At 45.1% G+C, this 24,024-nt stretch overlaps 1 protein-coding gene across 1 annotated transcript in view; it reads left to right on the top strand.

Moving 5' to 3' along the window:
* The window catches only part of Alk (ALK receptor tyrosine kinase), a 723,384-nt gene that overhangs the window by 384,606 nt on the left and 314,754 nt on the right, over positions 1-24,024 (top strand). The window contains exon 4 of the mRNA XM_050162985.1: positions 8,600-8,801. Coding sequence (XP_050018942.1) covers positions 8,600-8,801 — 202 coding nt within the window. The remainder of the gene's footprint in view (positions 1-8,599; positions 8,802-24,024) is intronic.

Below are 24,024 nucleotides of genomic sequence, written 5' to 3'. Positions count from 1 at the left end.
TGAGCTCTGTATGCACCATAGAGCACTTCTGTCTATATCCTAGCCCTTAAAACCTCCGCTGCTCCTTAATACCCACACAACAACATTGTCATCATGATCAGTGAATGAATTATAGCTTACAATGATGAACTGATAGTTTGTTGCACTATGAACAATTAGCCAATGATCCAGAGTCATGTTTGATTGAATGTGATGGAAACCCATCTACCCGTGCATTTGTTTGCTCATGTTCTCACTCCAAGAACATGAGTAATAGGCTTCTTTCTCAGCAAGGTAGAACGAGCACACATTTCTCTCCTTCCCTCTTGAGGTCTTCCTAACATTGTATACTAAGAGTTCAACAGAGTAGTAAATACTGAATCACCACAGAACAGGAGAGGAGGCTCCTTAAGCACAAATAGAAAGGGTGGACGGAGGAAGTAGACTAGAATGGCTCAGAGTATGTGACAGGGGGCTTCCTACACACCTGAGAGAGCAGTAGGAAGGGAGGATCTCTGGGAGGAAGGCAAGGGCAAGAAGGATGAATGAGAAGGTCTGTGTGTTTACCATACGGTACCCACTCCTCATCCATCACATTTTCCGGGAGAAAAGACAGTAGGATGTTCAATTACAAGGGATAGGAAAGTAGAGTTCCTCTTTAAAGATTCCAAGGAGAGTGAGATTGTTGATGCCCAGAGTGGCATATCCTTCATAGTGTCACTAGGGAGAGAGATGTCTGTAAAATGGCTTGCCCCTTATACCACCATCAGGGAACTCCTAACATGAGGAATAAGACCCACCTATGAACATGCCTTCCTAGTCTCTGTCTAAATATGAGAAACTGATCAAGGATCGCCTCACATAGCAATAGTATGAAGAAGAGGCACACACAGGAAAGACAGACAAGCCAGGTGACACAATTACCTTAAAAGATAAGGATTCACGACTAAGACTGTGGGACAAATAAATATTACAGAAACAATAAAACATTTTTTTCTGAAATGAAGGAAACACGTTATTTATTATTATTGTTCTTATTATTATTGTTGTTATTATGAAAGCCCAGAGAAGCCGTCAATATGTTCTTATAAAAATGTGCCTCTGGATGCATTGAACCAAAAAGTCTTAGAGCTTTAGGTTAAGAAAGATCCTAAAAAATATATCCACCAATGAGTAATCGGGTAGCGCCACCAGACAATTCACCTAGAACAGGAGGCATGCCAGCTTCCACTTCTCTTCCTAAAGGGCACAATTCCCTGGCACTTGGCTACTGGTTTCACTTTTGCTCTATGAGGCTGGGGTGATGCCAATCAGGAAGGGGGAACATTAGGCCATGCTGTGGCAAAGAAAACAAGGGCACCTGAGAAACTGGTTGGGGGGACCCAGGGCAGCCTCAGAGAGTAGAAGATCAGCAAAGAACTGGAAGGAACTGAATTTGAGGGGAGGAGGAAAAAGGGATATAGGACACTTTAGAATAAAGTGTTTTTAAAAAGGTATAGGCTGTTGTGAGCTGCCTGGCATGGGTGCTGGGACCCAAACTCTGGTCCTCTGCAAGAGCAGGAAGTTCTCTCAACCATGGAAGCATCTCTCCAGCCCCCAAGATATCGGACACCTCACTCACGTGTGTATACCCACTCCTACACATAATTAAAAATAAAACTATTTTTTTTAAAAAAGAAAGATCCTAAAAGTTCCCAAAGAGCAAAAGAAAGCATCAAGAAATTACAAGTAAAGTAGGCATCAGCCTTTTCCTCAGGCACATGGAAGCTTGGAAATTCTAAGGCTAGACCTTCAGGTCTCAGAGATGCGCTTTCTGACATGAAAACCAGAGCCAGGACATATTGCCAGTCACCCAAGAATGAAGGTGAAATAAAAATGAGTCAAATGCTCAAAGATCCTCAAGAAAATTACTCTCTGAAGAAGTTCCTAGAAGAGAGGGAAGAGGATGTAATATAAGACACATATGTGAGTGTATAAAACTTTAATTTTTCCAAAGATAGTGTGACTACCAGTGAAAAGAGGTTTCAGAACTATGGCTGTACTGCAGGCCCAGGGAGGACAAATTCAGATAAGTCAAGATCTGTAGGGAGCAAAACAGAAGTGTGAGTGACGTGTCGAAGCAGAGTCAGGTGTGAACCAAATTAAAGGGGAAAAAAGCAATTAAATTCCTGGGGCCTGGGAACGTTGCAGAGAAGTCATAATGCCAATGTGACACAATTTTGACACGTAACTCTGTGTGTGTGTGTGTGTATGCGTATGTGTGTGTATATGTGTGTATGTGTGTGCATATATGTGTATGTGTATGTGTATGTGTATGTATGTGTGTGTGTATGTGTGTGTGAGAGAGAGAGAGGGAGACAGACAGACAGACAGACAAGACAGAGACAGGGAGACAAATAGAGATTCCAGATGATCCCGCTGACGCCCAAAGCAGTTCCCTTGCCATACAGTATCTTCTTGAACCTGTAGAGAAGATTAGAAATATAACCCTTATTCACTGCAGCGAATAATAAATAAATAAATATTCATCAAGATAAAAGTTCTGTTTATTGGTTTTCGATGTTTGGCATCAGTGTGTAAACAGAACACAAAAGCCTTAATCATTCTTACACAACCTTGACAAGGTGAAGAAAAAATATAGCTGACTCGGAAGTGGGGGTCGGATGAGTCGGGAAGACTTAAGAGCAAGGTGACTAATAGCTTGGCTGGCAGTAAGCAGTAACTCCCGCAGCAGCTGTCCGAAGCTTGCAGAACAAGCAAGAAAAGCCTCTTGTAAAGTTCAAAAGCTAAGCAGTTGCAAACAAGTAGAAGACATTTTAAAAATCAAGACAAGGGCTGGGAGGGTGGCTCCAGGGTAGGATGCACTTCTAACATACTCAAGGCCTAGGCTTGATCCCCAGCACAGCCTAAGACCTAAAATTAAATTAAAAAGCAAGAAGATTTAAAAGCCAATAACGACACATTGCTATGCCTCTAAAGTAGTGCGTCTGTCAACCTCATCAGAGAAACTTCTATTTGCCTTGGATGGTGACTAGACAGAGACCTGAGACTACAATGCCCACAGGATAAGAGATGGGAGGGGTGCGTCCACTCTTTCCAAGGCTCAGGGGTCATGAGGAAGAAGAGGTGGAAAGACTGGAAGAGTCAGATCCCTGAGTGAGGACCACAAGGAAACAATGTCCCCTGGGCACAGCAGGGAAGCTGCACAGATGAACTCCGTGGTTATGACAGCATGCACAAGTCTTGTGCAAACTCAGGTCAAGCCAAATCCTCTCTTGGAGAGGAGAAGCGGGCACAAAGTCCCACCCCTCACTAAGGAGATGTTGCAGCTTCTGGGAAAGGAAGATTCGGTGCTGTGGTGGTGGTAGTGGTTGTTTCTTAAGAGTGTGGCTCCTGGTAAGTGAACCAAGCCCCAGTGGAAGGCCACCAGCTGAAGAATAAATGTGCAGCACAAATTAGACTTTATTGGAAAGGAAGAAAAAAAAACAATGGGAAAACACAGAGGACACAAAGTTTAATGGAGAGAGAAGGGGAGCAGAGAGAGAAGTGAATATAACCCAAACAGACAGTGAAATTCTCAAGGAACTAGTAAAATAAAAGATGAAAAAAATCTAAAAGATTTATATAAAAATAAAAAATATAAAAGATTATAAAATGTTATAACATCATTTATGTAGAATCATTATAACATCATTAATGTGGAAAAACTGAAGTTGTGCCCACAAATAACACTAGGATCATATTTTGATTAATGTGGGCAGTGATCTGAAGAAATTAGACATCCTTATACCTATGCCTTCCAGGGGCTGGGATTGGCTGGAGAAGCAGAATTTGGTGTCCATTCCCCACAAATATTCTAAGTTGTCCTTCCTTGTTTGTTCCTGTATGTATCACTTTGATTCTCTAAAATCATTGAGTACCCACTGTGGTACTGTGCTCGGTACCAGACAGGTGATATCAGCCTCAGAGCAGAGGCATGGAACATGGGATGCTAGCTACGCCAGGAGCCATTCCTAAGGATGCCTTTGTGTAATATGGGAGAGAGGATGGCAAGGCAAGAGTCACCGTTTACTCTCTGCAGAGCGTTCACCGTGTGCTTGGGCAATTGATTGAAACGGTTGGTGTAGAATCCTCGGAGAGATGAGTTAGGAAGAATGTTTAGGACTGGGGGCCTAGAGATTTGACTTGGCTCCTTTAGATTACTAATATTCTAGCCAGGCAGATAGAATTACTGACAGTTTCTAGCTGAAGGGATCCTTAGAGACACGACTCTTTCATTGTATAAACAAAGAAAGCATGGCCCTGACAGGAATAAGGCTCAAACTTAGTCCCTCTGATTGATCCAATTCCAGTTCAGTGCTAGATCAAAAAGTCTCTGAGGATGGAGAGATGGCTCGGTGGTTAAGAACTCAGCTGCTCTTCCAAAGGACCCAGGTTCAGTTCTCAGTACTCACATGGTGGCTCAGAACTTTCTATAACTCCAGCCCCAGGGGATCTTGATGCCCTTTCTGGCCTCTGTGGGCACCTGACATATTCTGGTGCAGAGAAATAACATGCAGACAAAACACCCATACACATAAAAATAAATACTTTAATTAACAAACAAATAAGGGACAATAAAACACTTCCAAACACAACACAGTAGACACGGTACTCCATCAAGGCCCCGGCATTCTCACACACCCTACTATGGGTCAGGCGTGGCCCTGGTCTCTTGTGCCTGCTGTTTGGTTTCATTCTCACAGTAGCCATGTTTAAGATAGATTGTATCACAATGAGGACCCTAAGAGAGACATACATGGATCTAATCGACATGGGAAGTAGAAAAAGACAAGATCTCCTGAGTAAATTGGGAGCATGGGGACCTTGGGAGAGGGTTGAAGGGGAGGGAAAGAGGCAGGGAGGGGAGCAGAGAAAAATGCAGAGCTCAGTAAAAAAAAATCAATAAAAATGTAATATATTTGTGTGTGTGTGTATTAGATTGTATCCACATTAAACTTGAGGATACTAAAGACCTAGAGACTTTAAATCACTTTTTGAAAGCCTATAAGGATACAGAAGTAGAGCCTGGATTGACAACAGTCAGGCTGACCGCTAACATCATGACCATAAACCTTTTTGGTTCATGACCTTCGGTTTCTAGCTCGTGTTTTATGTCTTGTTGGTTGAAGTGAGAGGAACAAGGAGAGAACCAAACCATCAACTGTCTACACTAAAGGAAGCGAGGGGGCAGCCACTGTGTGGCCAGGCCCTTTCATATGCTTCTCCATTCCCTGGGGCCATCCTGGGTGAAGGTTTGTGGGGGGGGGGCAGGCTTTCCTTCTTAATTAGACAGGACCCTAGGAGACTTCTCTTAGCTCCAAGCTATTCTGAGCAAAATAAACAGGAATGATACAGAGAGAGAAAAAGAAGAGAGAGGGGAGAGAGAGAGAGAGAGAGAGAGAGAGAGAGAGAGAGAGAGAGAGAGAGAGAGAAATCCTTACTGACTTTAAAAGATTTATACAGACCACATCCCAAGGAGCTTAGGAAATGTATTTTTCCTTTTTTGGGAAAAGACAACACTCAGCTACAGAGTTTCATTGAGAATGAAAATACTTTGAACCTGCTCTCTTATTGATAGTCCAGTTGCGCAAAAATAAATTTCATATAAACATCATCTCTCATATTAGAACTGGAAAAAGAATCCATTCCCCCAGTCAGCTTTGAAAAGGCCCAGTTACTGAGCCGCTGTGTTACTAATTATAGGGACAGAATTCCCACACCCAGAAAGAGCTGCAGCGCTGCAGGAGAACTCCAGATCCAAACCCCAGCAACTCTGCCAGATTCTTCCCGTTTCTTTTTGTCCACGTGTGTGCAGTCTTCCAGGAGAGAGGGGCACTGCCTTCATTTCACCCACACTCTTTATCAGAGGTCAGAAGAGGGTGTCAGATCCCCTGGTATTGGAGTTACTGACTGTTTTGAAATATTAAGTTGCGTTAATTTTCTTATGCTGTGCAATATTTGTTTAATGATGCAAAGATGTGCTGCATTCTTTCAGGTTGCATTTGTTTAACTCTGTGAAGCCGTGTTACTTTGCCTATCTAACACACCTGATTGGTCTAATAAAGGAATGAATGGTCAATGTCTAGGCAGAAGAAAGGATAGGAAGGGCTGGTGGGCAGAGAGAATAAATAGGAGGAGAAATCTAGGAAAGAGAACTAGGAGTGAGAAAAGGAGGAGAGGCCACCAGGGATCAGCCACCCAGTCACCATGAAGTAAGATGGAAAGAAAGATAGATAAAGAAAGGTTAAAAAGCCCAGAGGCAAAATGTAGTTAAAGAGAAACAGGATAATTTAAGTTAGAAAAACTGGTTAGAAACAAGCCAAGCTATGGCCATGCATTCATAAGTAAGAATAAGTCTCTGCGTATTTATTTGGGAGCTGGGTGGTGAGTCCCCAAAGAGTCAACAACCAACAATTGACAATTGTGAGCAGTTGTGTGGATGCTGGGAATAGAACCTGGGTCCTATGGGAAAGCAGCAAAAGTTCCTAACTGCTAAGCACCTCTCCAGCCTCTCAGGTCAAGATCGTTTTGTTTATGGGTCTTCCTACCTGGACCTACAGGCTCCTTCATGGACTCCCAGAGTGCTTGGTCCATTGTAGTCTGTGTGTTACAGCTTGGTAACCTCTACTCCTGAGGACATTTCTTGCACAGAGCTCTTTATCTGTGCCAGGATTGGCCTTCCTCAAGATGCTGTCCTGTTCCTGCCAGTGTCCCCAGGGGAGAGCCTGTGATTAGATGGTGACTCAAAGTAATTAGCCACTGAGAGGAATCTGGAGGCAGAACAAAGTGAGTCAGGAAGGGATGTGGCCCAGTGCTCACCTGCTCCTCCTTTCCCTAAGTCCTGACCTATACACCCAGACAAAGCTTACCTGGCCACATTTTAGGCAAAGGACTCTATGTCAGGGAGAGAGTACTGCTTGGGATTCTGGAGGCCTGGCGGCTGATCCTGACTTTCAAACACTTTGGACTCATTAGTACCCCATCTGGGTCAATAGTCTACTTCTCTTTAGAGGCTAAGGGTTGTACTGGATGGCATACCCAGCTCTGGGTCAGGACTTCTAACCTCTTCTCTTGTGCTCTATGCTCATGACGAGAACACACCCCTCCCCTGTAAATTGAGGGTTAGATTTAGAGTATGTAACAAGAGCTACAGGGCAGTTTTCCAGATGCCCACAGGCCATGTTAAAGAGTGCAGATTCTAGCTCTGACCCTAGGTCCTCCAAATGGCTCAGAAGCATCCTTGCTCTCACTTGAACCTTAAGTTACCGCTACCTACTTTTACCATGTTGCGAATTTCCGATTCGTGGAGCAACGCCATCTTTCTCTGGATGTTGCTCCTGGTGAGGATTCTACACTCTCTTCTTCACCGTTCTTCACCCCAGACCGTCAGTTCATTTGCATAGTTGGGAAACTGAATTGAAACCTTGGCGAGTACCGGAGGCTCTTTGAGAAGGCTGAGTCCTCATTAGCTTGTTCCCACAAGGGAAGTCAGGGGTCGAGGCACTAAGTCTCTCTGCTGCGAAAGGAGCAGCATCTGCTGGTGGAAAAGCTCAGTGCAGGAGCACTGCGAGTGAAAACTAATGCATGGCAGGGAGTGCCTGGAACAATAAAACGCTGCCACCTTTTTTATGCGAGCAGCGATCTCTGGGAATGTCTGTTTCTTATAGGTCATCTGGCCTGTGCTACTAGGATCCAGCTCGTCCAAGAAGGAGGCTCTGCCACATGTGTGGCACCAGTGGGGATTTCTGGGTCTTGCTATGTGAGAACCAGTTGCCAAGTCACATGACTGAGAGACTTGGGATCTGAAATGGAGCTGCCGAGATTACTGAGTTCAAACTAAACCTTCTCAAACCTTCTAAAGCCAAAAGCTAAGAAAGCTATTGTTTAGCCTCAAATCACTTAGCTACTAAGCAAAAAGAGTGTTTCTTTGAAATAGAGGCTTTTTTTTTTCCTGTTTCGTTAAAAAAAGCAAACTAACAAAACCACTCCAAGGCTTAAGGGCATAGGAGCATAGAACCAGTTAAGTAGGGGATGCTAAGCTATGTCTTACTGTTATATTGCTGCGAAGAGACACCATGACAATTGCAACTCTTTAAAAAGAAAGCATTTCTCTGGGATTCTTTACACTATCTGAAGTTTAGTCCATTGTCATCGTGGTGGGGAGCATGGTGACATGCAGGCAGACATGGTGCTGGTTAGAATTCTACATCCAGATTCATAGGCAGCAGGAAGAGAGAATCACTGGACCTGTCCTGGCCTTTCAAAAACCATAAAGTCCATCTCCAGTGACACACATCCTCCAAGACCACACCTCCTAATCCGTTTCAAACAGTTCCACTCCCTAGTGACCAAGCATTCAAATCTATGACCCTATGGAGGTCATTCTCATCCAAACCACCAAAGGTTAGAACTTGGTCTTGAACGATTGTCAAGGTCATGTCCTTGGTTGCTTTCCACCTCCTCCAGGACCAACTGGACTGGGTGTGGATGCACAAATAAAGCGGTATCCTTCCACGAAACTGCTCCTTGCCCTCCTGTTTAGACATATCTTCAGATTTGCTCTCCTTCCTCTTCCCAGGCTCCTTCCTTCTGCTGAACACCTCTGCAGACTCCAAGCACACCATTCTGAGCCCCTGGATGAGGAGCAGCAGCGAGCACTGCACACTGGCTGTCTCAGTGCACAGACATCTCCAACCCTCCGGGAGATACGTTGCCCAGCTACTGCCCCACAATGAAGCTGGAAGAGAGATTCTCCTGGTGCCTACTCCAGGGAAGCATGGGTAAGTCTTTCCCAAGGTTCCAATCGATTTTTTTGAGAAGGTTATTTGGCTTTGGAATTCACATTTCCAGGCTCTAACATCTACTTAAGACTCACAATTGTCCTTTAATGGCTAGGTCCAGATTGAACCATTACTGCTAATATGCCCAGGTGGTGCCTTGGGCCTTGATCTGTGAATCCCCCAAACTGCCTGGCTAGTGGTCCTTCCAAAGGCCAGAGGACCAGCTGTCAGACTGGGCACTTAATGTGTGAAAGTTAAAGATATTCATGTCCTAAGGTCCAGATGGAGCCAAGAAGCAAACAGCTAAAGAGAATGTTAAACAGCTGCCATGAAATCAATTTCATATGCCAGAAAAATGGGTTTTATCAGCGGAACGTGAGCAAGGGAGGGAAAAAGACAGAATAGTGTAGCCACCCAAGCAGATCCTATGAGATTATGCATCCTGAAAATAGGATTAGCCAAGGACACACCCTAGTGTTAACCCAACAGAGATTAGAAGAGAGCTTTGTTCTAGAACTTTCCAGACGTGGCCTACCCTGAAGTCACCCAAGGCCGACAACATGGAAGGTTGCTACACTTCCTGGAAGTGTGACTTGCTCGCTCAGTGGTCCATCATGCCTCTACAAGGAATGACATGGGAAAGCGACTTAAACCAAACTGCCTGCCTTTGTGTCTCTACTCCTTTCATAATTTTATAAATAGCATGCCAGGGTCTCAACTCTGAGTGATCACGTGTTTGATGACTTTCCAATGAGCAAGGGTGATGATCCTTCTTTGTAATGATGATAGTTTTTTAAATTTCTGATTTAATAACTATACAAGGATTTTGTTTCCTCCCAAGAAAACCTCTTTTGAGGAGAGTCTCTCTTGACAAATACCTGTCATCCATCCCCTGTCCTTGCGGTGTGCACAGGTGGAATCTTGACTACGACTACTGCTTTCTCAATTGGGTGACAAGATTTCCTAGGGGCTTTCTGTGAAGTCTGTTCCTCATCCCATGCTAAGGATCTGTCTGTATTCAGTTGTATATAGAAGAACTCCATACCACAGCAACCCCAACAGGAATGAATTTTTTTATTATTTTGTTTGTATTCCTGAGTTTTATTTGTTCTTTCTCTGGACATGACAAGAATGTTGCAGACTTGAACTCACAGGAGCAGTGGTCCCCAGCACAAGATCAGACCAGTTAAAATTCCAGCATGCATAGGAGATGGGCCCTGAGCCCTGAGCCCTGAGCCCTGTGTGAGGAGTTATTGACAACTGATGATTATTAGGGGAAGAATTCACTTTTCACTGGGGGTATGGCTGCTGGTGGGTTCCCCATGCTGCAGTGGATGGCCCCACATATATATGCAAATAGGCAGTACCAACTGGACTGGATTCACTGGAGAGAAAGGGAGGATGCTGGGGTAGGGGTTTATGAAGACTTAGATAGAAGGTCTGGAGGGGATATATGTTCATGATACATAGTATTCATTGAGGAATGACATCCAGTACCAGTAAGAATATTAACGGCATAGCAAGACTCACACCCATCCTTTTGGACTGAAATGCCTCTTTGGGTCTCTTGCTTTACTCTGATCACTAAACATAAGGAGTGTCAGGTGCCTGAGCTGCCTGTTGTTTCAGACAAGCAGTTCTCAGGAACTAGAGCTTTTTTTATGTCCTGATGTTCTTTTCCAATGGAAAGTCCAATGGATAGGGCTTCCCATCCATTGGTAGGCAGGGCCAGTAGTAGCCTCAGAACAAGCCTGCTTCGTGGATGGATTATTTTGACTTACCATTTCCAGCATTCCCTCGTCAGGCAGCCTGGTAGAGACTAGAGAGTGCTGCTTGGAGCTGCTGAGCCTTCAAGCAGTGAATCCCTAGGGTTCTGTGGATTGAGGCAGAGAATTGCTGATGTCTGGGTGGCTGGAGTTAGAGATCACTTTGAGAGACAACCCTACAATACCAATGAGTGTGAGGGGATGTTAACACCTCCCATGTGGCCATGCCATAATCCTTGTGGCTTAGAGTCAGGAAGGCAATGCATCTCACTAATGACTACCCCAAAAAATCGCTTCAGCATCCTTCTGTGCTCGCCGCAGCCATGTGAATCCCCATTGAACAGCTGGAAGCATGTATCTGTATCTAAGCATGTGTCTGTATGTGTAGATATGCAGATACACACATAGAAGAAATGAAAGTGGCATTATCTGAACTGGATACCACACCCACCCCTCATTTGTGTTCTTTCCAGTAAGACTGAGACTGTGTTGGAGTGGAGAGTCGGGGATGAGGAGGACCGAGAAAGAGAAATGAGGGAACAGAACCGTTCAAAGTGCACGGGTTTTTAAGCCTCTGGCTTAGTGCTTCTCGACCTTGCTAACGCTGTAACCCTTTTATACATTTCCCCACATTGTGGTGACACCAACCATAAAGTTATGGCCCTGCTATTTTATAACCATAATTATGCTACTGCTACGAATCATGATGTAAATATCTGATATGCAGGATATCTGATGTCATGACTCACAGGTTGAGAATCACTGTTCTAGTTCCTCAAGACAAACAAACCTGGAATCATGTGATGTTAGTACCTTCAGGGGCATCCTTCCCTTCGCAGCTGATGAGACCAAGGAAACCACCACCCTGCCGTGTATATAGGCCATGAACTTACTTAAGGTTGCAATAGCCACCAAGCTCAAAATCCACTCCACTGTCCAGTGTGCCCTCTTCCTCATCCCCAGAGGGGCTGAGCTGCCTCTGCAGGATGTGAACTGAGACAGGACAGGAAACTAAGGATTATGCTGAGACAGATCTCGTGATGTGGACACCACATCTATAGAGACTTTGTCTCTGTCCTAGGCTCTAGAGTCTTAGGTAGAGGAATGTCCTCCCCACCTTTGGCAGAGCCATTGTGGGCTTCTGCGATGTACAGGAATAATTCCAAATTTAAATTAAAGATGCCTTGGGCCAACTTCTTGCTTCCAATTCGATCAATATGATGATAGTTGAGAGCATGAGGTGTCAGCACAAGGGACAATCAATAGCCCATTCTACTGCATCGAGGAGTTCTGTTCTCCTGGGCATCTTGGCAACTTGACAAACACAAGGCCATTGTCCAGAAAATCAGAGAGCTCTGGGTATTTGTAAGTTAGATCAAGGTCTCTCAGCTTCCTATTACTGACATTTGGGGCTGAATGATTCTTTTTGTTAGGTGAGGCTGTCCTATGCATTTTCTCTTTGGCCTCTACTAAACTAGGTGTTGACAGGGGTTTCTGTCCCTCCTGGTCCGGCAGCCATTCAGTCCCAAAGAAACACATAGAGGAGAGGTCTATATTAATTATAAATTGGTTGGCCTATTATCTCAGGCTTCTTAATAACTTTTATATCCTGCATTAACCCATAATTGTTGTCTGTGTTAGCCACGTGGCTTGGTACCTTTTATCAGTGAGGCATGCTCATCTTGGTTCCTCTGTGTCTGGATTATGAGTTTCCTCTTCCCAGAATTCTCCTTTTTTCCTTGCCCTGCCTCTACTTCCTGCCTGGTCACCCCACCTATACTTTCTGCCTAGCTATTGGCCAATCAGTGTCTTATTAAAGCAATACAACTGATAAATCTTTATAAGGTACAAGATCATTGTCCCACAGCAACTAGGTGACATCAAGACATTAGCAGCCCCTCCCCAATGTGCCAATCAAAACATTCTCGAGTATTTTTCTAGGTGTTTTCTCTAAACAAAAACATTCACACTGTTAATCAGTCAGTTCTATGGAGCACTAGAGAGCTGGGAGAATTGAGATTGGCCTTGTTCAAACTTTACAATTTATAGATGTAGTTACTAAGGCCCAGAAAGGAGGAAACTTGCTTCCTGTCACATCACAAGATTTATTTTGTCAAGTTGAGTATCTGCAATCCTGCACACATGTCAGTGTGTCAGTCATTCTGATTGGTCATGGCTTGCAATGACACATAAAGCCTAGTTTGTACCCTTGAGCAGTAACACAGCTATGGCTAAAATTTAATATTTCCCAGATGTACTGGCCAGTCACTGCTGTACCCCTTACATGTGTTTTCTTGCTTAGTACTAATAAAAGCACAATGAAATACATTATTGCTCTCATATCCCATATTGCAGATGAAGATATCCAGCAAAGCCAATTAACCTGTCTGAAGTCAAAGGCTGGGCAGTTTGGAGGTGTTCTGAACCCACTCAGCAGCCAAACTTGTGAGCGTTTTCATCCATTGCTCTAAGAGCTCAAACGGGTCACGGTAGTTCAGCAGGAAAATCCCAGTTCAGGAGCTGTGTTGAATGAGAAGTCCTGAATTAAAAAATCCCATCTTGCTATTCACCGAGCAGCTTCAATAAGATCAGAGAGCTCTGGATATTTGTAAGTGAGATCAGGGTTCTCTCAGCTTCGTGTGACTGACATTTGTTAAGACCACAGAGGTACAAAGAATATACACGATCAACCCCATTACCGTCAGTGTTCTGTGAGAGAGCTTTCTGGCTTCAGGCAAATCCCAAGTCCTCTCAAGCCTTTGTTTCCTCCTCTGTGGGGAAGTCTGCTGCTGACCGTGTGCTGTTCTGGGTCCTCTTCAAGGATGGGGACATTCTGTATATGGCATGTAATACAAGTCTGTGGTGGGCTGGGTATGCTTAATATCCTAATACGGTCCTTTCTGATAGAGATTAATCTGGTCTCTGCTTATGAGGTCCTGTCAGGAGAAACCAATGGCTTCTATTACTGAAAGTTCACTTCCACGGTAGCATAGCACCCCGAAGATCAAGGGGGACAAGTGACAACTATGTGATGCTCACTGTGATGATGACAAGTGGAGCTGGCTCCCTCTCCTAATAGGCAATAGTAATTTGTAGACCAGCCATTGGAAAGCAATATTCAATGTTTGCAGCTCCGAGGGAGGAAGTCAACTGGGGGAGAGCCTGACTCAGAAGAACAGGCTAAGGAATGACAAGTCCCCACCAGACCCTGAGTCCTGCTTCCACGGTGGCAGCTCAGGGAACAGTAGCCTGCCTAGAAGCCCTTGGAGGCAGAGGAAGGGCAGCTGGGGACTCACAGCGATGGCTCACTTTCTGGTCACCTGCACAGTAGAGTGTGTTAGGGTGTGAGCAGCAGAGTCTGCCAAGACTGCCTGGCTTTAGAAGGGGTCTCCTGAGCAACAGAGAGATGTAGGCCCAGTCTGCTCACCACCCAGCCAGAATGACTACAGAAGCAAGGAACCAGAGAACCAGGGCTATCCAAACAGCCCCATGTCTGGCTGGCCACCGATATACAGAGTGCATTAAAGCTAGAAATGAGTCATCAGCAAGTCCGTGTGAATTGAATGAACACGGTAAGACCTAGTTAATGTGGCGAGTTCTGAGACGACATGAAGCAAATGGCTCACATTATGCCCAGTTGTAGGAGATGCTTAATAATGCTAGATCCTTCTCTGCACAAGCAGTTGTTTTCCAACAGTGGAATGAAGGCCCTGCCTGTAAGACATGCCAAAGATGACAGAGCCAAAGAACACATGGCCTTGACTTTCAAGGACCATCCAGCCCATTAATGAGAACAAGTCAAATCATAACAGTTATGTTGTAGAGAAAGGAAGAAGTTTAGCCTCTGCCTCTGCACAGTGAGCTGCCTGCTGTACCATGCTGCCCTAGTGATGGGTATTAACAGGATCAATCCTGCAGCAATTGGCTGTGCGTAGCTAGTGCCCTCCTGGGTTCTGGAACATAGGCTTAAGGGCTTGTGGTGCTTGAGGCTGTAGAAGAGAATTTCCTGGGCTCTTTCCCAGGCATCCATCTCAAGTCTCCCTGCCTCTCTAAGCACATAGATTTCTCCTGCAGCCATGACTATCCCGGGATTTTATTATGTGTGACCAGAACTCCACAGTGTGTGAAGGAAACAATTGGTCCCCAAGGGCATAAGAGTTGCCAATTGCTTGAATTGCTAATACTTGAAAGACTTACATCCAAAGGACGTGTTGATAGTGAGGTCTGAGCCCAGCAGAGCTGTTAGGAGCCTGTCAATGCCAACATGCCTATTGCAGAGGGTGGAAGGACACTGAGATGCTCCTCTCTGTAAACCCTCACCTTTCTAGAGACATCAGCCCTAGTCCCAGATGGGACTAAAGTCCAGAGCCTCCATCAGTTTCTGTGTGGGGAAGTTGAAGCCCACAAACATGGTACACTATCAGAGGTCAAACTGCACACTTAGAGCAGAGCCAGGACTTACCATTCAGGCCCCCAAGAGCTCTCCCATGTCCTTTCCCATCATCCTCCTGTCTGAATAGCTGTGGTCGGAAATGCCCAAATTCATTTCCCTCAAATGAAAATCTGCAGAGACCTGCTCAAGTGTATGTCCAGGCTGGGCATACATTTGCACTTTTACATTTGCAAATCGGTTCTGACCCACAATCCCAGTTTTAAAGAGTATTCATGATACTACCAGGGAGATGGACCAGAGTACTGTGACCCAGAAAGAGATTGGCATCGGAGGCATGGTCTTGGTCCTCATCCTTTCTGGGGTTTTCGATGTGAATAACCACAGCTCCTCCATCTTGGGTGGCTCACCTCCTCTAGAGGACATCACGGGGATACTCAGCTACCAGGCAATAACCTTTCTATACCATTGACCCCCTTCTGCAGATGCTGCCCAGGTCTGGGTCCACAGTTCTCTCCACCTCTCTGCCATTGATCTGTCCTAGTGACTGTCCTACCTTTCTATAGGGACCTTCCCTCCCCCGCTCACAGAACCTTGGCTTTTCTCGGAAGCTGATAGGACAGGATGGTCTCACAGGACTAACTGAGGGATGATGGTCCCAGGGAAGCACTCGAGTGGAAAAATGCCGCAGGGCTTTCGCTTCCGAAAGGAATTGATTGCTTTTGCAGAGTTGTGCTGGGTCTGACTTCAGGCTTCCCGGGGCACTGTGGCAGGCTTGGCCACAGCAGAGAAATCAGAGCCTATAGCAGTCAGCATCCTGCCAGAGTTCTCCTCAAGTCCTGCCTGCATGATAAATGGGATCAGGAATAATAATAATAAAAAAGGTGATCATTTATTGAAGTTGATGCCCTGGAGTGGCAGTGTCACAATGATTTAATTTGAGGCCCAGATTTTTCTTACTTTCAAAGTCATTCTCGGTGTCAGCTTCCCTCTCTTTCCCCTTGGTCTGAATAACACACTAATAAATATACAATAAGGACTTTAATGTCTGGGTGATTTACACTAAAAAGGGAGCTCCATTCAAAGGCTTTAACGATAATTTTTAAAAGTCTTAACACTCACACTCTGGTTCATCAGCAGCATATTTCCTGGATGTTTTAGCTTAGAAACAGTCATGATGGCTTTGTTCTCTGAGAGGAGATGGTTATGGGACACAGAACCGAAGGGCTCTTGGACCTTGCTGTCCACCCACAACAGAGAGCTTGGGGAAACCTGAGTTTCTTAATTAGATGACAATAATGACTCTACCTCCTGGCTCATTGTAAAGCTCAAACTAGACAATGTGTGGGAACTACGTTAAACCATTCTCCCACCTCCTCTAACTGGTCCAGGGCTGCTCCTCCTCTAGGTCACCATGGTTATGGGACATAAACACAATCAGAGCCAAGACAGGAATTCATTTTCCTGAGTGTGACTAACTGAGCTCTTTGTGCTGGAGTCTAGCTCACTGTGCCTGGATTGGCCATATTTCTCCCAATTTTGGGTAACAGTATTGAGGCGACTTTTAAAATGTTGAACTTCTCTTTAGGAACTGGTCTACCCTCCAACATGGTAGATCTGAAAATCTAATGAAAGAAATCAGAGCCACGCCTTTTCTAAACCTCATCGAACATAACTGAGTCCTATCCTCAACCACTGATATGATTATAGTCACCTCTGCGGGGGGCATGAACATGTGGATTTTTAGAAAACTCACTGGGGACCCCACTGCATATCAAAATTTAAGAATCATAGCTATCATCCTGGCTTAATTGCCTGTTCACATAAGCTGGTAGCTTTACATAACCACTTGACTAAGCATTAAGGAGAAAAGAAATGGATGGAAATGAGTGAGGGACTGATGTAAGGTGGGTGGTCCTTGCTCTTCCACCCATAGGTAGACCCTCGAAAGATGACACTCTCCAACTGTAGCCCAAGTTAGAGCATGCAGTCCTCAAGCTGGGACAGCAGGAATGTACTTGAGTCGTGTATGTGACTTATCTTTACTGGCAGCTATACTCACAAATACTTCCAAAAGGCTTCTCAAGGATGCTAAGAAACTGAGAATACAGTGAAGATCAGAGGGTCCAGAGCTGTTGGAGTCAGAGACCATCTCTTTTCCACCCATGCCTTTATCCAGCCATCTATGTTAGTCATCATGATGAATGCATCTCTACGGAATATCTATACACCTATTATCTAAGCATATGTTTGCATTGTTTCTTTTTCTCTCCATATACCCATCTGATGTTTTTCTGTTGGCTTAGAGGCTGCACATGAATCTACTGATATTCCAGTTATCATCTGCCACCCCAAAGCTCCTCAGTCAGCACCCAGGTGGCCACTGCGTTTTCAGCCTGGCCAGCCTTTGGTCCTGCAGCCCCGACTCCACTGCGGCCACCACACAGAGGTTTAAATTAAGTCTCTATCAGTCTATTTATCAATAAGACTCAGAAGTCAAAGGCTGGGATGAAAACCTGCCACCTCAGAGAGGCCGAGTAGGAACTAGCTGACCTTGCTTTTTGGCCAAAGACACCACAAGAGACACATCTCTTCCCTCATTGCAGAAACCAGAGGAAGCTCAAATTCTAGTCCATGTCCTTTCTTTCCTATGTAGCTTCTTTATCCAAAATGCTTACTTCTCTATGGTCAATTCTGGGTGGCTAGTCACTGGTGCTGTCTCCTTGATTCGAAGTATAACTTTATTGGGCAGCATGGGTATCAAAATATCCCATAACATCCATCTATATGCTTATCCATCCATGCATCCTTTTCATACATCAGAATTTCATGTGCTGACTCTCACTTGGACCCTGGCTACACAGCCCCCTATTTTTTTCTTTGGAGGCAGGGACTCACCAGTTAATAGCTCTGGTGAGAATCGCCTGTACTGTGCCTATTTAGTTTACCAGGTCCATCTGCATCCCCTCACCCATTTCATCTTCTCTTGAATCTTCGTCATCACATATGATCATTTTATCGATGAGTAAGCTGAACTCAGAGAACTCCGTGATCTGTCTGTAGTCACGGACAGCACCGGGGAACACAGTTTGCTGGGTTCATTTCCTTTTGTCTTGTCATCTCCCCAGAGGACCTTGCAGTTCCGTCCTGGCCTCGTGCCTAGCCCTGAGGAAAGGGAGAACTGTTCTCATCCATTAGCAAAAGCTCTTCTTCTCTCAGAAACTCATCTAGTGCTGAGCCACAGCTGTGAGAGTGGAAACCTTGGCTTGTCTGTCTTTAACTCCTCAAGGCATTTGGCCTAGTGTGTAGTGCACAGTAACCATTCGAACACGTGTATAGCACGTAGTAGGTATTCAGACTTGTGTGTAGCACATAGTAGTCATTCGGACTAGTGTATAGCACATAGTAGGCATTCAGACTAGTGTGTAGCACATAGTAGCCATCCGGACTCACGTATAGCACATAGTAGGCATTCGGACTCGTGTGTGGCACACAGTAGGCATTCCATGGTAGCTGAGTAGATCGATTTAAACATAGCTCCACAAGGCATCACTTTTCAAATCTGTACTCTGGATCTAAAGTTAATGTGGAGGCTCAGCCGGAGATGACAGAAGACTGTTCAGTCAACGGGAAGATGGAAATCCCTGTCTCCCCGCCCCTCTACCTCCACCTTAGAATAGATATGTATTCCACCCCGGGACTCAGGAAGCAGCTGTCAGAGTGCACCTCAACTGTGAAGGTTGCCACTAAGTACAAAGGACAATTCCTTTCCTGGCAGGTAGAACTTTTACTCACGATTACTTTCATTGACAGGCGTCAAAAAAAAAATATAATATAATAAATGAAAAGACCATCAGCTTCTGCCAGCTTTGACCTTCGTGGTTTGACAGCCGGAGGCTTGTAGTGGGGCCTTTTGAGCTAACTGCTCTTGTCTTCCTACTCTGCCCTGGATATTTGATGGATTGAACCCCAGAAGGATGGGAGAATCGTGAATACCTGTAACCCTTGGCCTGTCAGAATGGCATCTTGGCAAATCCCATAATGATAAATAGACGTTGTATACCAAGAGAAGCCAAAATGGATCAAAAGAATCACATTTCACCTCAGAAGTGTTTACTGAAGCTCACCATGTCCCAGCAGGGACAGAGATATTAGAATAAATAGAGGAATTTAAGTGATAGCCCATTGGGGACAAAAAATACTTCTCTCATTCATTCGTCTTCTCTGACATCAGTGGTTTATGATTTTCCTCAGCCCCTAGCATCACTGGGACACTGGTGGCTCTTGCAGTTTCTAGGAGCTGGACAGTGGCAGATACCTCAGTTCTGTGTGGAGATGATTACGATGATTGCTTCACATAGATCCTGGAGTTCTGGTAGTCACTAGACAACATAGCCCAAAGAGCTGTCTCTAAAGGGGAAGAAGGCTGGTCAGATGTCAAAGAGATGAAGGTATCTAGCACAGAGTACAGATGTGCAAGAGGCCAGGCCCCCTGGGGAAGTAGGTGATGAGCTGGGATTGTGACATCCTCCTACCTAGTCCCTGCTCAGTCTCTTGGAGTTCTTATTCTGTCATGGGCTTGTGTCATAACACAGTCATTAGCTTCCCACAAAGGCTGTGTCAAGACGCAAAGTCTATTCTCTGGACCCACATCACCCAGCCTGCACTTAGAGCAAATGGCCTGGGACAGAAGCCGAGAGGACCACCCTTGGGGCTGACCTCACCACCTCTGCTGCTGTCGCCTTTTCCTGTGAGGACTCCTAGATGCACAGATGCAAGAATGTTTCACCATAGTGCAGATAGATCTCATGGTAGACGCCACTCTCTTTGTTGAGGTCGGCTCAGATTCCAGACTTTTTCTATTGTCCTTCCCTTCCCCTTTTAGCAGGAATAATAAAAGTGAATTATTTTTTTGTAGCTTGATGACCCTCTACCCCTTCTCACCAGAGAATCTTATTCATCTTTCAATGCTTAGTAAAATAGCTTATGGCTGAAAAGGCCTTGTAGTATTCCCAAATGGCACTGAATAATAGTTACACCATGCAGCCTTGGGATCTTCACATCTAGTTACTGACCTGACCTCAATATGATAACCTGTTGGCATCTAAACATTTTTCCACATAAAGGATCTGCCAAGAACAAAGTTACCAACTGGAGGGAGCCAAGACCTGTAGCTGAGGGCACAGCCCTCTTCCATCCTGCTTTCTCCTTAGTTTGCATACAGAAAAACAGTGAGAAGATGGAGGTACTGGAACTTTCTAACCCTAACTCATTGTCCAATCTCCAGCATCAGACCCTAAGCCTCTTCCAGGGAGGATGCTGAGAGATCCTCCCAGCATCACCCAGCAGGTATGAAGATTGCATTGAGCCTACACCATCCAGTGCCACGGTTTATGCTCCTAAGCACAACCCTATGTGTGCATAATATTAGCCAATAACTAACAATAAGCCATTATCAATCAATTATTTATGCTTAAGAAATCCCAGCTGCATATTACCTATGGCAAACATGCAATCCTTCCTCTTGAAAACAAAGGGCGAAAGTCAAGAGAGTTGTCTCACAAAAGAGACCGATTTTGGAGAGCCAGCAGATAGAGGAACACGAACTGACAGGCATGATCCCTACTGCATGGTCCATCTAAGGAACCAGGTCCCTGCTCTCTTGTCTCCTGAAGGTCTCACTGGGGTAGTTCCCCTCGCCTTTCAGATGCCAAATCTGCCTGTGGTGAGGACACAGGCTGGGATGGCAGATTTTTTAAAATCTGAAACAAACTGTCTAGACACCTGGAAGTGATGGCTCCAGGGTTAAAATAAAAGCTCTGTAGCCCACATGGTAGCCCGGCTGGGCTTACCATTCATTCCTAGCCTCAAAGCAAATCTCTTTGTTTCTTACTGCCTGGCCTGCTCCTGGGCGCTCCTCTTCCCCTTCTGTTTTGTTTATAGCACTGTGCATACACGCCTCACTAAACTCTGGGCTTTGGCAGAAATGCGTTCTCTTATGGTTCAGAGCCTTAGTTAAAAGCTGTAGCCACCGTGGGATTTCAAATTTAAAAGGCTTCACGAAGTCTGCAAACAGATTTGGTGCAGTGTTTACTCCTGAGAGAATTTTACATCCCTAAGCTCGGTGAATGAGCATCCCTACCGCTTTCAAATTATGGATTGTCTCCGTATGTCAGTGGGTAAGGCTTGTTTTTTGTTCTTGTTAGTTGGTTGGTTGGTTGGTAAGAGAGGGGAAGGCACTTAGGGAAGGTCACAGCTTCCTGAGATTAGGTTGAGGTCCAGGCATGAGAGTCCCTACAGTCCTGCCAGAGTTAGGAGCTGCCAAAGACCTGGGTCTTCCTGCCCCACAGGTCAGATGCCTAGACCATAATAGACTTAGGCCTAGGGGAAGTGGAATGCATTCTTCCCATCCCCTCTCCCCACTCCATCACCACATTTGTGTGTGCAGGTAGTTATATATGTGCGCATGCATCTGGAGGCCAGAAGTCAACTCAAGTATTTCTCTGCAGGAACCATCCACCTTGACTTTTGTTGTTGTTGATGATGATGATGGTGGTGGTGATGTTGTTGTTTTTGCTGTTTTTAAAATAGCATCTTCTCACATTATGACATGTAGCTAACCCATTGGGCCAGGCTTTCCAGCCAGTGAACCCTAGGAATCAGACTGTCTCTGCCTCTGCTGTTCTGCGATGACAAGCACAGACTCTCATGCCCAGCTAGTTGCATGGGCACTGGAAATCCAAATCAGATCCTCATGCTTCTGGGATAAATTCTTTGCCTAAAAGATACCCAAGGAAGAAGCCACAACAGCCCGAATTCTCTCCTGCTGTTAATTCTAAAGAACAATCAATAATTGAAGTCCCCAAAGACCCTTCCCGCAGGAAGTCTCCAAATAGACCAGGTGGAGAAGGGGGTAGCAGAGCAGGGGCCTGTTGCAGCCTGTTCATCTGAGTCCAGCCACTCAGAGAATGCCTGCCCAGCACAGAATCATATCTGAACTTCCCTTCAGCACAGCTCCCAAAGCCTTGGTCTCGTTTCCCAGCTCCCCAGCCCGGCTCAGCCTGTTTCTCTGGACTCTGTTCATTCAGCTCAAACCATTCTAGGTTGTCCTCATAAAGCAAAAGCTTCAGCCCTCCTTGATCAGAGCAATCCTCCTGCTTCCAGAAGCCATGTTTCAGCCCCTCTAGAGACCTCAGACCCGTGTTTGCGGAGTTGATTTTATTTTCCTTTATGGGAATGTTTCCCGGCTAGTCCACATCTCCATTAGAGTTCTCACAGCGCTGGGCCATGTTTATTCTTATCAATTAGGCTCCTTCAGAAGAGGAGGGTCGTTAGTTTTCTTCATACATCTAGCACGCTGCTCAGCACAGTGTGTGTTCAAAAAATGCTTATTAAATCAACAAATTCCTAAGTTAATTGGACCAGAAACTCTTGGAGAATAGAAACATGGTTTTAAGGAAGCTAAAATGTACCAAAATCCCATCTCTAGTCTCCATAACAACTCCCTTTCTTCTGTCTCAGAAACAAGATACTGTAGTCACCGTCATGGATACAGTGACTGCCCTCAGCATCACCTCTGCCCCTAGCCCTGACCCTCCCACACTGGCTGGCCAATGCTGGCCTGTGGGAGCTGTGGAAATGGGCCCTTAACATCCCTAGGATGTACTCTGATAGCCTATGCTGTGTTGGCTTCCACCTCCCCTTTCTCTGGCTTATTTCCTGTATATTTCTGACTCTCCCATTCGAGACATCTACTTGGTATTCCTCCTCCCCCTCCTTCACCCTGTTTCCCATTCCTGACTTGACTAGTCTTTATACAACCACTTAACCACACCAACTCCTGTTGAGTGTTTTATTTTTTTTTTTCAGACAAGCTAAACTGAATTCCAATTACCTTCGCTCCAACTGTTCCTTAAATATTCCCTTCATTATTTTGCTTTTCTCTCCCAGGACTAAAATTCCTCCCTGACTGCATGAAATTGCAATCAGTATTCTATTAAATGTTTACCTACGTACCTCACAGTGAGTCCCCTGTATTGAACTGACTTACCTCCCTCGGGGACTCTCTTATCTACCTCATCATCCTCTTCAGAGACTTGCATTATTTCCATGTCAAAAAGAAAGAAAGAGAAGAAAAGAAAAAAAATCCTTACTTCTCTGTCTTCTTCCTTGTTCCACTGTCTTTCACCTTGTCCAGCTTAGGGATGCTCTCTGGGGGTTTGGAGAGATTACAGCAACAAGTGCAACTATCTACAGCACATGGGGCAGAAAACTCAGTGTTTGGCAAAGCCAGAGTTCGGATGGAAATAAAGCCCCAGTACTGCATATTCACGACCCCTGGTTCCCAGTCCTGTGGCGGTTTCTCCAATCTCGCAGTCCCTTGTGTCTCCATCTGAGCTAATGGCACTGTAGAACTTGTGAAGTCATTCATTTGTGGCATCTTGAGGCATGAAAAAAAAATAATTGAATTCCCCCTCTTTCCACAACCCCGAGTCCGTGGAAGAGCTTTCTCCGGAGCTCAGCCTGGCTTCAGCCAGTAGTGTGCTCGTCAAAGATCAGCTTTACCTTGCCCTAGTCAGCAGGCTGCCAGTCATGTTGCAAAACAGATTGCCCCTCTACGGATCAGCTGTGGCTCCTTGGAGAAGCTCAATAGTGGTCCCTTGGCTATGATACTTTAGTCATTCAAGACCCCTAAAGCTTTCAGCCTCCAGTGTGTCTCCATACAGCAGTGGTAATACCTTGCAAGATCACCATGAACAATGGCAGCCAGCACATCCTGGCCATTTACCATATTCACAGTACTAAGGCATATGGTTGCATTTAACAGTTCAATATTTTTCTATAAATGAGTACTCTAACAATGTATATACGGCTCCCAGGATAATGTCAGTATCTAGTTCATTCCCTCTGTTCTTCTACTATTTTATTGCTCTTTTGTTTGCTCCCCTGGAGTCGCATAGAGCAAGCCCACTTCTACTAAGATGCTTTCTCATCCCTTTGAGGATTGCTTCCATAAGATCTGAGTTTTTCTATAGCTCATTTTCTAGAACTCTGTTCTTCGTTCAGA

Source organism: Alexandromys fortis, unplaced genomic scaffold (genome assembly GCF_014885135.2).
Source record: "Alexandromys fortis isolate MF-2015 unplaced genomic scaffold, M_Fortis_MF-2015_v1.1 scaffold_148, whole genome shotgun sequence".
Taxonomy (NCBI): domain Eukaryota; kingdom Metazoa; phylum Chordata; class Mammalia; order Rodentia; family Cricetidae; genus Alexandromys; species Alexandromys fortis.
This window is presented reverse-complemented; position numbering and strand designations above follow the sequence as displayed.